This window comes from Hyaena hyaena, unplaced genomic scaffold (genome assembly GCF_003009895.1).
Source record: "Hyaena hyaena isolate Hyena2069 unplaced genomic scaffold, ASM300989v1 scaffold_154, whole genome shotgun sequence".
NCBI lineage: Eukaryota > Metazoa > Chordata > Mammalia > Carnivora > Hyaenidae > Hyaena > Hyaena hyaena.
In genome coordinates, this window is record NW_024080786.1 from 1,100,273 (window position 1) to 1,113,831 (window position 13,559).

Below are 13,559 nucleotides of genomic sequence, written 5' to 3' on the forward strand. Positions count from 1 at the left end.
TTATACGGCCATGAAAATAATGGCTTTGCTGCAGGCGTTCTTGGACAACCTTTGGCCTCTCCTGATGCAAATTTCTTATGCCAGTTAGACCCTGTGGCATCAGGTATGCCCCTACACTTACATGCAATGGCCACAGCTCCCACCCTGATGGACAAACACCCTACTCTTATATTACTTCCCTGTTCACCTCTGTGTTCGCTCTCTTACAAGTTTGTAAGTCACAGCATCTCTCTACCAATGACAGACCACTTAATGAATGAATAAGCTCTCTTTTTTTTTTAAATGTTTTATTTATTTCTAGGAGAGAGAGAGAGAGAGACAGCGTGAGCAGGGGAGGGTCAGAGAGAGAGAGGGAGATACAGACTCTGAAACAGGCTCCAGGCTCTGAGCTGGCAGTCAGCACAGAGCCCGACTCGGGGCTTGAACCCACGAACCGCGAGATCATGACCTAAGTGAAAGTCGGACACTTAACCGACTAAGCCACCCAGGCGCCCCTGAATAAGCTCTCTTGACTAACCATCATCTTACATCCTTGAAAAACTTTAAATAGCCAACTACCTTACTACCTCTCTGATAATGGAGAGCCCCACTCTATTCGCCACAATTGCCTTACAACTAATAGGTTGTGTGATCTCAAAACCATGAGAGTATCTCTCAGACATCCCTCTAGAGAATCCAGACTTACTTCCATTTTGTGATGGCTCCTATAAACAAAATTTCCAGGGAAACGTAATAACTGGTTATACGATAATTTTCCCACATAAAACACTTGGAGGCATATTTTTTGCTCACTGTAAAACAGCCCAAGTAGCTCTTACTGGTCTGAGGGGGAAACTGCTACTATTTACACAGATTCTGGAGTCTGCCATGCTGTTGGCATAATCTGCAAATCTCATGGATTCTTAACTTTGGTGGATACTCCCATCGCTAATGGGCTAATAGTAGCTGACCTATTATAAGATATTCACCCCCCTTCTAAAATTACCATTATTCACTACTGAATTCATACTAAGGAAACTGATAGTATATCTTTAGGAAACCATAAGGTAACAGTACTGCTAAATATGCGGCCCCAAACAGACCACTCCCCAATCCCCAGTCCACCCAGTTTTTAACCCTACCTTTATCCCTGACTCATATTATTATCAGACAATTTTAAAAAGACAATTACATACAAAAGGGTGGAAATAATTATCAGATGGATTATATATGTTGGGTCAAATGGACTTCTTGCAGCCCTTTTCTTTTAACATTTTTGCTAGCACTTATCTCCTACCAAATGGGATACATGTGTGTGAAAATGAATGCAGGGAAACCTCACTAAAATGAAGCTGGGAGGTTAGGCAGGGGGATCTCTCACACTCTACCACTCATTCTCAACTGCAGACCCAATAGGTCTGCAACTCAAAACTACTTTACTATCCCAGCAGCTCAGCCACCAAGAGACAGTCACAAATCGGCCAATGAAAAGCCACTATACTTCAAACTCCCAGTTTACTCTAATGGACTTTTCATTTATAACAGCCTTCCCAACTTCCCCCTTCCCTTCCTAAAAGAGTACCCCTCTCCTTGTTCTGCAGACTTGCCTATGGTTTTGCCAATAAACTGCATGTCCCAAACTGCAATTCCCTGCATTCCCACATAAACCCATTTGTACTAGTAAAATAACTGGCAGCTTAATTTTAAAGTTAACCTGTGCAAACAGAATAATTAAGGAACTAAAACAGACAACTGATTCTGCCCTAGCATCCATAAAATTTCTGACTAAATTATTTCCAGAGTACTGCTCAGAAATCTTACCAAATCAGTATACCCCCAAGAAGTCCTCTTGGGTCCACAATGTGCTTTATGGCACTTTAAATGGATTTTATAGACTCACCCCAGCCTTGAGCTAGTCTCCCTATTTAGCTATTGTCTGCCTATTTAGTGAAGGGACTGAATGCTACCTGAACAGATGTGCTAATGTGGTAAAGAAATGAATAACTGAGATTATTCCGAATTTGACATTCTTTTACGGATTGAGTTAGACCAAGGAACCCATTTTGCAGCAGAGATACACCGCCTGCTTGTAAAAACTCTGGGGCACTCATTAAAATTTCACATCCCCTATCAACCTCGATCATCAGAGCAAATGGAACATAAAAATCTACATCTAAAAAGAACCTTAGAAAAGAGGTGTCAAAAAACTGATTTAAGTGGCCAGAAGTACTGTATTTGGTCTTTAGTAAGACCTAGAATACTCCAAATAGGAGACATGAATTGATCTCTTTTAAAATCGTGTTTGGTCGGGGGGCGGTAGGGTGGCTCAGTTGGTTAAGTGTCCGACTCCTGGTTTTGGCTCAGGTCATGATCTCATAGTTCATGGGTTCAAGCCCTGCATTAGGCTCTGTGTTGACAGTGCAAGCCTGCTTGGGATTCCCTTTCTCTCTCTCTGTCTCTCCCCCACTTGCACTGTCTCTCTCTCAAAATAAATAAATAAACTTAAATTTAAAAAAATAAAATAAGATAGTGTTTGTTCATCCAATGCCTAGTAACATCTTTAAACCTTTATTTGTGGACTAAACGAACAATTTGATGCTATGACTAAGTACATACAAGGACTAACTACTACACCTGAAGCATATCACCAATAGGTAAGAGAGGCATAGCCTTCACCAACAGGTGGGACTTGCCACCCCTTTTGACCAGGAGACTGGAAGGACATCAAAGTCCTTAGAAGAAAACATGCACTGTAGCCTTGCTGAAAAGAAGCTTAAAAGATGCTAGTGACCACCTATACTGCTATCAAAATAGACAAGAAATCCTTCTGGATTCACGTAGGCAGTGCTAAAATAGACCCAGATCACCATTCATAAGATGACTGGAAGATAACCTCTACAGGTGACCTGAAAATAAGGATTCCTCGGGCCCAGACGCAGGCCCTAGAAGTAAATGGCACCATGATGTAAACAGCATCCCCCAAGATCATGGATCAAAAAACTTCTTTCACCTACTCCTCCTTTTTTTAAACACTCCACAATATTAAAACAAAAAGACTTTCTTTTTAATACATTTTCCACATTTATAAATCATTTAATGAAAGGCAGACCAGAGAATGCTTGTCTCTATCCTACTTCCCCCTCTCTGAGTTGCCAGTGTGGGCTCTTTTCCAAACTGTTTCTTGTTCTTATTAACTCCTTTTCAACAGGTCAGGAATAGACCAAACACCCACTTATGCAAGTTTACTAAACATTAACTAGTCATCTGACTGTTGACTGTGTCAACATCTAGATAATGCAAACAAACAAAAAACATGGGGCACCTGGGTGGCTCAGTCAGTTAACCTTCCTACTTTTCATCTTGGCTCAGGTCATGGTCTCACGGTTCATGAGATGGAGCCCTACATAGTGCTCTGCACTGGCAGTGTGGAGCCTGCTTGGAATTCTCTCTCCCTCTCTCGCTTGCATTTTCTGTCTCAAAATAAATAAATAAAATATTAAAAAAAAAAAAAAAAAGCTTGAACTGGTCTTTGTTTCTGCTAATAGAAACACTTGATGGACTGAGCAAGGGAGATGGGTAAATAATAAGGTGTGATATCCATGATCAGAAGAAAGTCACTCTGCCTTTTTCCCTGTTGAGTTACGTGGGCCTTAGAAAACCTCTACAGAAGCTCAAAGACTATCCCTTGTCAGGGTTAAAACAACAGCGGAAGATTTTTCCCTTTACACTGAAAACAGACCGCCACTGGACTTCTGGGTAGTATACTAAGCTAGTATTACAACCAAACTCTGTGTTTGATACTGAAAATAGCCTTTGCTTTCTTTTTTTTTTTTTTTTGAAAATGGCATTTTTAGGGGCGCCTGGGTGGCTTAGTCGGTTGAGCGTCTGACTTTCGCTTAGGTCATGATCTCACGGTTCGTGGGTTCAAGCCCCGCATCGGGCTCTGTGCAAACAGCCAGCTCAGAGCCTGGAGCCTGTTTCAGAGTCTGTATCTCCCTCTCTCTCTCTGACCCTCCCCTGCTCACGCTGTCTCTCTCTCTCTCTCTCCTAGAAATAAATAAAACATTTAAAAAAAAATTAAAGAAAATGGCATTTTTAAACTTGGCAAGGAGATTAAAAATAACCCTAGCATAAAAGTTTGCCAAATCACCAAATGGCTTACATATCAGCTGCCCCTCTTGTTAGACTGCCCGATACCACTACTTAGTGGTAAGCAGTGTGTAAGTATATTTGGGTGGATCAAAATTGAGATTTCCTTGGGTAGGTGACAAAGGTAAGCTTTATAGCTGCCAGAACGAAAGTACAGACCTCCTACTTTGCTATTTCACAACCTGCTCTGCTCTCATAGACTGACAGGACCACATGAAAAATAGAGATGTATAGGCATTATCAATGGCAAAGGTCATAGAATGCTCCAGACTTTAAAAATTACAGGTTTCAGGGAGCATGGGTGGCTCAGTCAGTTGAGCATCGGACTTCGGCTCAGGGCATGATTTAATGGTTCGTGGGTTCAAGCCCCCCATTGGGCTCTGGGCTGACAGCTCAGAACCTGGAGCCTGCTTCGGATTCTGTGTCTCCCTCTTTCTCTGTCCCTCCCTGGTCACAAAAATAAATTAACGTTTAAAAAAAAAAAGAAACTACAGGTTTCAAGGGTGCCTGGGTGGCTCAGTGGGTTGAGTGTCAACTCTTGATATGGGCTAAGGTCATGATCCCATAGTCATGGGATCAAGCACCGGGCTGGGCTCTGCACTGTGGAGCCTGCTTAAAATTCCCTCTCTCCTTCTCTTTCTCTCTCTCTCTCTCTCTTTGTCCCCTTGCCCTTCTCCCCTGTTCCTTGCATTTGCTTGCTTTATATTTCTATTTCTAAAAGAAAAAAAAAATTACAGGTTCAACCTAACCTTGTTTGTAAATCATACCTTTTTTTTTTTTAATTTATTTAGTTTGAGAGAGAGAAAGAACACAAGCCAGGAAGGGACAAAGAAGAGAGAGGGGGAGATAGAGAATCCCAAGCAGGCCCTGCCCAAACTGTCACCATGGAGCCAGAAGCGGGGCTCAGTCCTATAAACCATGAGATCATGACCTGAGATGAAATCAAGAGTCTGATGCTGAAATGAATGAGCCACCCAGGTGCCCCATTCACAGCCCCTTTTTATTTTATGTGGCAACAAAGTACACAAAGGGTTTCCACCTAAATTTTCAGGACAATGTGGATTCATACTTGGCTCCTTCCATCACTAAATACTCTACCTTATATACCAAATTATAAACTACATACACTGCCAACTCAGCAAGGAGGAAATTTCCCAATTGCTGGCGGAAAATGTTGCTTCTGTGTAAACCAAATGGGACAAATACCTAACTTAAATCTGTCACAAGAAGGATAAATATTTGTCATCAGATAAATGGAACAGGAACCTTTATTGGACTGATCTATTTCTGGGGTTAGGGAACTGGTTTAATGGGATATGGGGAAACACAATCGGATTTGTTCTTCTCGGCTTCCTCATTCTAATCTATGTGTTTTCTCTTTGCAGATCTCTTACCACTCACTTACTAGCTCAGTTTCTCTCTCCACAGTCACCAGCTCAGCTTTCCATATTGAAACTCCCAGGGAAGTTTCAGAGGGAACTGGACAGGCCCAGGGCAGGCTGCCCCCAAAATGTGCCACAATGGCATACTGGTTATTTTGAATTGAAGCTACTTGGGAAATAGCCAGTGTACGGACATAGACCTTCCTCTGTCCCCCACCCTGCCCCCTCCCCACCAGGCAAGAAATAGTCTTCCATTAGAAGTTACCTTCCCTGTATTAATAAGTAAAAAAGACATCCTAATCACCAGAGATAGAAATTTTAAAGCTGATAAAGCTGTAGAAATAAACTTTGTTACTTTTTAAGGTTTATTTATTTTGACAGGGGGGAGGGGCAGAGAGAAAGGGGGAGAAAGAATCCCAAGCAGGTTCCCCAATGACAGGGCAGAGCCTGATGTGAGGCTCAAACTGATGAACTGTGGGATTCTGACCTGAATCGGAGGTTTAACTGATTGGGCTGCCACCCAGGCAAACCTTGTTACTTTTTACTAATCTACAATCTCAGCCCAAATTCTTAGACTTCCTTACTAATTAAAACTCTCAAACATCTATTTTCTTTATCCTGTTAATTCCTCATAAATTTATTGTCTTTTTGTCTAAAATGTATAAAAACTGCCGCCCTTGGTCATTTCTTTGGATCTCGATTCCATTATTGGGTCTCCATGTGCTCCTAATGAAACTTTGGGGTTTTTCCTGTTAATCCGTCTCATGTCACTTTAATTCCTAAACCAGCTGGAAAAACCTGGCGGTGAAAGACATTTTTTTCCTTCCCCTATTTTTACCAATCATCATGTTAACAGATCCCTGAAAAAAAAATCTAAAGTTCTCTCCAGCTTCTGGACAGTAAGCCTTTGACCAAAAAGTAAAATGTTGGTATCATTTTATATGTGCTTTCATAGACTCACTCTCTGCATATTGTGTGGAAGTTTGGTTAAGACACTTTGGAGAAAATTAAAAAAAAAACATTTTATTAAACAGCTGAATTAGTTTCTGGGAGAACAAAGTTGCTAAACTAAATCTCAAGATTCTTTCTGGGCCTTTGTGCCTCCACCCAAGTTAATGTTTAGCTGAGCACCTCCACGTGCTCAGGTGAAAGCAGGAAAGTTGCAAATAGGGGTTGAAGAAGCTGAATAATACTATGCATAATAGTTAAGATTTTGGAGGTTCTATACTAGTAATTACTGGAGCTGTACATGTATACATATTTTATTGATAAACTACCCATGAAAAAGTAATTTTGTTGCATCTAAGACATACCAAAGCACTGGGGATGGATATATGGGGAATTAGCAGGGGGGAGAAGGGAGAGCAGTGGTGATTTTCAGCACAGACTGCAACTTTTGCAGCTTTATGGGGCTAACCAATATAAGAAACTGTCTAGTCTCATATTCACTATAGACAGTTCCTGACTTTCAATAGTTCAACTTATGATTTTTCTACTTTACAATGGAGCAAAAATGATACCCATTCGGTGGAAATCATACCTTGAATTTTGATCTTTTCCCAAGCAAGTTGCAATGTGGTACAATATTCTTTTGTGATGTTGTGTATTAGCAGGTCCAACTCGAGTCTACTACACAATCACTAGGGTACACAACAAATCCATTAAAACCATTCTGGTTTTCACTTTCAGTACAGTACTCAATAAAGTACATGTTATTATTATAAAATAGGCTTTGTGTTAGAGGATTTTGCCCAATTGTAAACTAATGGAAATGTTCTGAGCACCTTTAAGGTCCACTAGGCTTAGTTATGACGATGCATAAGTTAACCGTATTAAATGCATATTCAACTTACCATATCCAGAGGTACCCCATCATAAGTCGAGGAAGATGCAACAGAAGAGGAAAGGATAGGGCAGCCAAACTGTGAGGCTGAGAAAACAATTAAAGTCAGTCAGTCAAGGGGAGGGGCCCTTTAAGTACGTTGCTGACCATGCCCGAAGACTTGTCACCTAAGACTTGAAGTTGGGTTGCCAATCATCTTCTGGGTCTGCAGTCGCTGACAATATTTAGGGCCACATTCCCCCTTGTCCATTCGTATTTTTGTACCGCTGCTTGGCAAGGGTCAGATCCTGAAACTCTCTGGGTCTTGGCTCCTTCACCTGTAAAACGTGGGGTTTGCACCGTAGAGGAGAGTTTCTGGAAAGCGCTCGGAAAGCAGCACACAGGTGTGGAAAGTGAAGCGCGGCTCAGTCCTTGAGCTTTTTGGCTGAGGCTTGGGGAGGCGGAGGAAGATGAGTTGGCTCCGAGACAGCGTGGGAAGGGAGCGCACCAGTAGGCGAGCATGACTTAGGGGCCGGACCGTCACAGCCACCTACAGGCTTCCCCGCTGCGGGGCTGGCTGCGGACTGTGGAAGCCTGGGTTCCTCCCGCACCCGCCGCTTCCAGCCGGCCGACCCGCGCTCGCCGGCCCCGCCCCATGGCTCGCCGGCCCCGCCCCATGGCTCGCCGGCCCCGCCCCATGCCTCGCCGGCCCCGCCCCATGCCTCGCCGGCCCCGCCCCATGCCTCGCCGGCCCCGCCTCGGCGCGCGGAGGCCGGACTTTAGCATGGGGGCCAACCCCGCTCCCGCTCCCGCCTCTCTCCCCGCCTCCTTCTTTGGGTCCCGCCCCGCGGCGCAGGGGGCCGAGCTCCGGCGAGGGGGGCGGTGGCCGCGGCGGTGACAGCCGCTCCCCGCCCCCGAGGGTCGCCACGTCCCTCACGTAGCGCCGGGCCAGGCGCTGAGTGGCGACCTGGCGGCCCCAGCTCGGGCTCCTCCGGCTGGCTCGGCATGAGGCTGGCGCGGCTGCTTCGCGGAGCCGCTTTGGCCGGCCCGGGCTCCGGGTTGCGCGCGGCCAGCCCCGGCGCCAGCCGCAGCCTCACCTCAGACTCGGCCTCCGGGCCGGCGCCGGAAAGCGGAGTTCCGGGCCAGGTGGACTTCTACGCGCGCTTCTCGCCGTCCCCACTCTCTATGAAGCAGTTCCTGGACTTTGGTGAGTGTGGCCCGGGCCTCGGGCCTTTGTGCGCGGCCCTCCGCGGGGAAATGCGGCCCCTGACCCGGGCCGGGCCCAGCCCTCGCTGGCTCCCTCTCACCTCTGGCGCACCCCTTCTTAACGTCTCCTCCCCCCAGCGTTTTAGGTGTTTCCTTCCTCCCTTGCGGACAGATCTTCAAGCTCAGGTGCAGGCGCTGGCGGGCCGGATAAATAACTGGGGGTGTGTGCCTTTTTATTGTGTATTGTTGGAAAACAAGCCAGGAGGGCGGCGGGCGGAATGACCTCCCGTCTTTCTGCATGTGTGCAGATCCCAGCTCTCTGCCAGGGCCTTCTGAAGAGTAGAGCTCTGGCTGGAGGCAAGTGTGTTGCACACTCCCAGGAGTCGTGTTCGGATTCAGCAGTGATGATAAATGCTCAGTTTTGTAGGCGATGATTGCATAAAATTGGCGCGATGATAGGGGAAGCAGGTTATAACTGGCCCAAGTGTTAAATAGAATGTTTTCCTTGCCACTTGCTTAATAGTGTTTCCGCCAACAGCACATTCATTTCATCATCAGCAAGTAAGTCTTGAGCACATGTAAAGTGTGTGAGCACAGGACTTGGGGATTGCCACATTTCACCCTGTAGAAGCGACTGTCCACTTTCCTCTCCTTCCGGTGGGCCCTTCCTGGTTTTCTCTAGAAAGGATGCAACAGATTGCAGAGAAATTGCAAAGTTAGACGTTTAACTTTGACTTCTCATGTGGAGGCGCGGAGGGGGAAAGGGAAAACTAATAAACTCTGATAAAGTCATAACATTTCAGTAGAAAAAGTTATCTTCTGCACTGTGAGTACTGTTAAGTCAGTAATGGATCTCTAGTGGGCTCAAAAGATATCAGCATAGCTGGCAGCTTTATCTTAAAATTGTGGTGTGCAGTGGCAAAACTCTTTTTGGCTCAAAGCCCTCGGTTTTTTGTTACTTTAAAATTACCGTAGTGTGATTAAGGGGTGAATTTGGCCTTGTTCACAGTATGCCATTAAACTTTCACAAGAAAATGTTTTCCTTTAATTCGGTAATTACTGCTCTGAACAATCTAGTTTTTGCTAAGGCTGCCTTTCTAAAACAGCAAGATTACATTTGTGAGTTTAAAATGCATTGCTGAAATAACATGATCTTTTAGTTTAACTTTCAATGGAACTGCTTGTCAAAGGACATTCAAAACCGTTCTGCTTAGCAAGTTGATATAGGAGTGGAGGAGGAGCAGGATGCTTTCCAGGAATCAGACTATTGAATAAGGGAGGGTGGGGATTGGTGGTGGTGGTGCCAGAGGAGGGGGAGATTGAAAATGGTTGCTGAATAGGCATTGGGGTTTTTTTGTTTGTTTGTTTTGTTTTGTTTTTTGCTTTCTGTTATCTGAAAGTCCTCCTGTACATCAACTCTTTGCGTATCGTGGTTCACATACACATGACAAAATTTCTCTGTTTATGTTAGACAGGTATTCATTTCTTACAAACCTGGAGTTAGGAAACAGATTTTCTAAATAATAGCAGCATCTGGTTACATAGGATAGGCTTTGGCAGGTCCTGCGGTTACTGAGACTCTGCACCTTGCTCAGACTTGGCTCAGGTTACCTTGGTGCTAAGATGATCACAGGAAGGATGCAAGTGATGGAGACAGGAGAGTATCTTCATTGCTCTACAAAGTGATTAGAAAATGTCAAGACTTAGAAGGTCATTTAGGATGCATCACAACCCTGCTGACTGGGTTATTTCATCCCTTGCCTCCTCATTCCCTGTCATTATGTTGATGCTACCACTCTGAGGTCGCCAGAGTAACTTTCTCTGTGTTTCTCTCTGCCTCTTGGCTTCTACTGCCTTATGGGCTCTACTTACTGCTGTTCCCACCTTGTTTGGTTTTAGGATCTATGAATGCTTGTGAAAAGACCTCATTTATGTTTCTGCGGCAAGAGCTGCCTGTTAGATTGGCAAATATAATGAAGGAAATAAGTCTACTTCCAGATAATCTTCTCAGGACTCCATCGGTTCAGTTGGTACAAAGCTGGTAAGATTACCGTCTTGTGTTTGCAATTTCAGTGGACTTAACAGACTTTACTCAAGGTGAAAGCAAATACTTTTTTACTCTTCAGTGGAATCTTATGGTAGTAAGAGCATTCCTCTTCCTCTTTTTGGGTGTGTCTGGGCTTGTCCCCTGAATCCTGGCTTCTACCACTCCTTGGCTTTGAGAAAATAAACAGACAACCAATCAGAACCGCACAGAAATTTAACACACAATAAATTTAAGATTTGTGTTATTAAATCTATGGATGTTATATTATAATAAAAAATATCTACAAAAAAATATATATATCTACCACTTGTTGATGGTTAGGGATTTATATGCATTACCTTTAATCCCTTCAACAACTCTGCCCGTTAGGCGTTTTTATCATCATTTACAGGTGAGGAAACTGAGGCATCTACTGGTCTTTTGCCAAAGGTAGTACCATTCACAGTGGAGCTAGGATTCAAGCCCAGATTTGTTTCTTTCTACTATACCATGCTCCAGTCAAAATGATAAAATGTATTAGTGTGTATATATTTTTGAATAAACTGAATTTATTTTATTGAAGTGTATCTTTATCAAACACAAAAGTTAAAATCTTTATTCTACCATTTTAAGGTAATTAGAAATTAGTGGAATCATAAGGGAAACTATGATCTCTCTTGAAAAATATGACAGTAGAAGTATTAAGGGTGTGAACATATATGTGGCCATTTAAATACAGCCTTTCTTGAAAAATAAGATAAGAACAGAGAGGGAAGCAAACTGTAAGAGACTCTTAAATACAGAGAACAAACTGGGGGTTGCTGCTGCAAGGGTGTTGGGCTGGAAGATGGGCTAAATGGGCGATGGGCATTAAGGAGTGCACTTGTTGGGATGAGCACTGGGTGTTATATGTAAGTGATGAGTCACTGAATTCTACTCCTGAAACCATTATTACACTATATGTTAACTAACTTGGATTTAAATTTTTAAAAATCAGTATAGCCTTTCTTGTTAATGTTATTAATTTAAAAGTGTTATTCTTCACTGAGTGTTGTGTAGAAACTAATTTGACAATAAACTATTTGTAAAAAAAAAAAAAAAAGTGTTATTCTTTTAAGCACTATACATTACAAACAAAAGAGTTTGCCAGAGTGCAGTCTTAAATGGAAAAAAGAAGTAAGCTGCGAGATTTTTCCCAGCTATGATTCATGGAGATCTTAGCACTCTTTTGTATCCATTATAGTTTGTAGGAGAAGCTATTCTAACTTCAACTTTAAAAAACAAGCAAAATACCATGTATAGTACTAATAAATGATCTGAATAACAAAAAATAAATAAAAATAAAAAAAACAAGCAAAAGAAGTAGGACTGCTATAATATGTGATAATGAGATGCTATCTATTTCAAGTATGAAACAATTATAAGTGTGGTTTAAAGAGGAGGCATTTATTTAGAAACTACAATGGCATATAAAGGAGAACATCTAATTTTCTATGGAAGCTTGTTTCTGTTTTTTAAAATTCTTTGTTGAAAATAGAATATACTGCATTTTGAAACCTATTCTGTGCCTAACGCGTTGTAAGTACTCAACTATCTCTTGAATAAAGAGCATAGTTTTTCTTGCCAATGAAGAGAAAAGGGTTAAAGAAAATGTCAAAATCACTTGACTTTGGAATGCTTTGGACTGCAGAGAGGCACACTGCTTGTCAAGAAGAACTTTCCAAATCAACATATGGATTTACAGATTTTGAAAACACTTTCATTGCTCCTGGATGCCTACTAAAGACAGTTGTAGATAACAGTGCCAACAGACCAGTCAAAGCAGTCCCTATATAATTGAAGGTCATTGAATAGTAGTGAGGTATTTTCAGCTCTGGCCCTGTACTGCCATTGTGCTTGGCAGCATGACCTTGACAAAGTCATTTGACTTTCCTCATTTTGCTCCTTCCTTAACGGGTAATTTGCTACCTTGAATTAGATAAATTCAAATTTAGATAAATTTAAAACCTACATTTTTATGACTTTTGACTTTGTTCAGCTCTGTTCAAAAGAACTATGTGGTGAATTATAGGCTTTTAACAAATATTTGTTGACTGGACATAAACTATTGGCCTGGAGACATGCTTTTGAAGGACAGCCGCCTTCAGCTCCAGCCGGTCATTGCTGTTGCAGAAGTACTACCCAGATCATCTGATATTTGTTTGTTTAAAGAAGACCCACAAGTCTAGATTGTTAATGTAGAATCTCCCAACTTTGAAAGATTGCAACTAATTAAAAATTTTGTAAAGCACCAATGCCCTAGAAGGCCTGTAAGGTTTTAAAGCACAAGTTTTAAGTTGGACTCGTAGACTGAGATAGGTGTGCCTCCACATTTCACTGAGACTAAGACAAATTAAGTCATTTTCCCCAGATCACATAGTTATTGGTAACAGACTCAATTCTCATGACAATCAGCATTTATACTGTATAGTGGCAAATTTAGGAAAGTGAAAGTCTATTTTAGGGTACAGAACTTAAAAATAAAAGAAGTAGGAAATCTTGAAATTCTAAAGTGTAACCTATGTTTATAGGAGGAAATGTGAACCTTCTGTTACTTTGTGCTGGGCACTTTGCTCAAAGGTGAATGGGTGTAAAAATCCTACTTCAACCATAAAGTACAGTACTATTCTAAATTAAAAATTAAGAGATGGTAAAAATACCTTTTGCATATTTTTGTAATATTGAAATTTCAAAATGCAAAAGAACAGGTTTACCCTACTGATTTGCATTTTAGGTATATTCAGAGTCTTCAGGAGCTTCTTGAATTTAAAGACAAAAGTGCTGAAGAAGCTAAAACTATTTATGAGTAAGTACACTATTTTGACCCTATTCTGAACACAATTTTTATACTCCTTTTTTTTTTTTTTTTTTTTCCTGAGAGAGAGAGAGAGACAGCATGAGCAGGGGGAGGTCAGAGAGAGAGGGAGATACAGAATCTGAAACAGGCTTCAGGCTC

General features: G+C 42.3%; 1 protein-coding gene and 1 long non-coding RNA gene across 3 annotated transcripts in view; one reads left to right on the forward strand and one right to left on the reverse strand.

Moving 5' to 3' along the window:
* LOC120236403 overlaps positions 1-7,962 on the reverse strand; it is a 56,669-nt gene extending 48,707 nt beyond the window's left edge. The window contains exon 1 of the long non-coding RNA XR_005529670.1: positions 7,364-7,962. This is a non-coding gene — a long non-coding RNA (uncharacterized LOC120236403). The remainder of the gene's footprint in view (positions 1-7,363) is intronic.
* A 246-nt stretch (positions 7,963-8,208) lies between these two features.
* Positions 8,209-13,559, forward strand: part of PDK1 (pyruvate dehydrogenase kinase 1) — a 30,839-nt gene continuing 25,488 nt past the window's right edge. Inside the window, exons 1-3 of one of the 2 annotated variants that reach the window (XM_039239179.1) lie at positions 8,209-8,539; positions 10,438-10,579; positions 13,338-13,409. In XM_039239179.1, coding sequence (XP_039095110.1) covers positions 8,338-8,539; positions 10,438-10,579; positions 13,338-13,409 — 416 coding nt within the window. In that variant the 5' untranslated portion in view covers positions 8,209-8,337. The remainder of the gene's footprint in view (positions 8,540-10,437; positions 10,580-13,337; positions 13,410-13,559) is intronic. The other variant, XM_039239180.1, reaches the window with a different exon arrangement.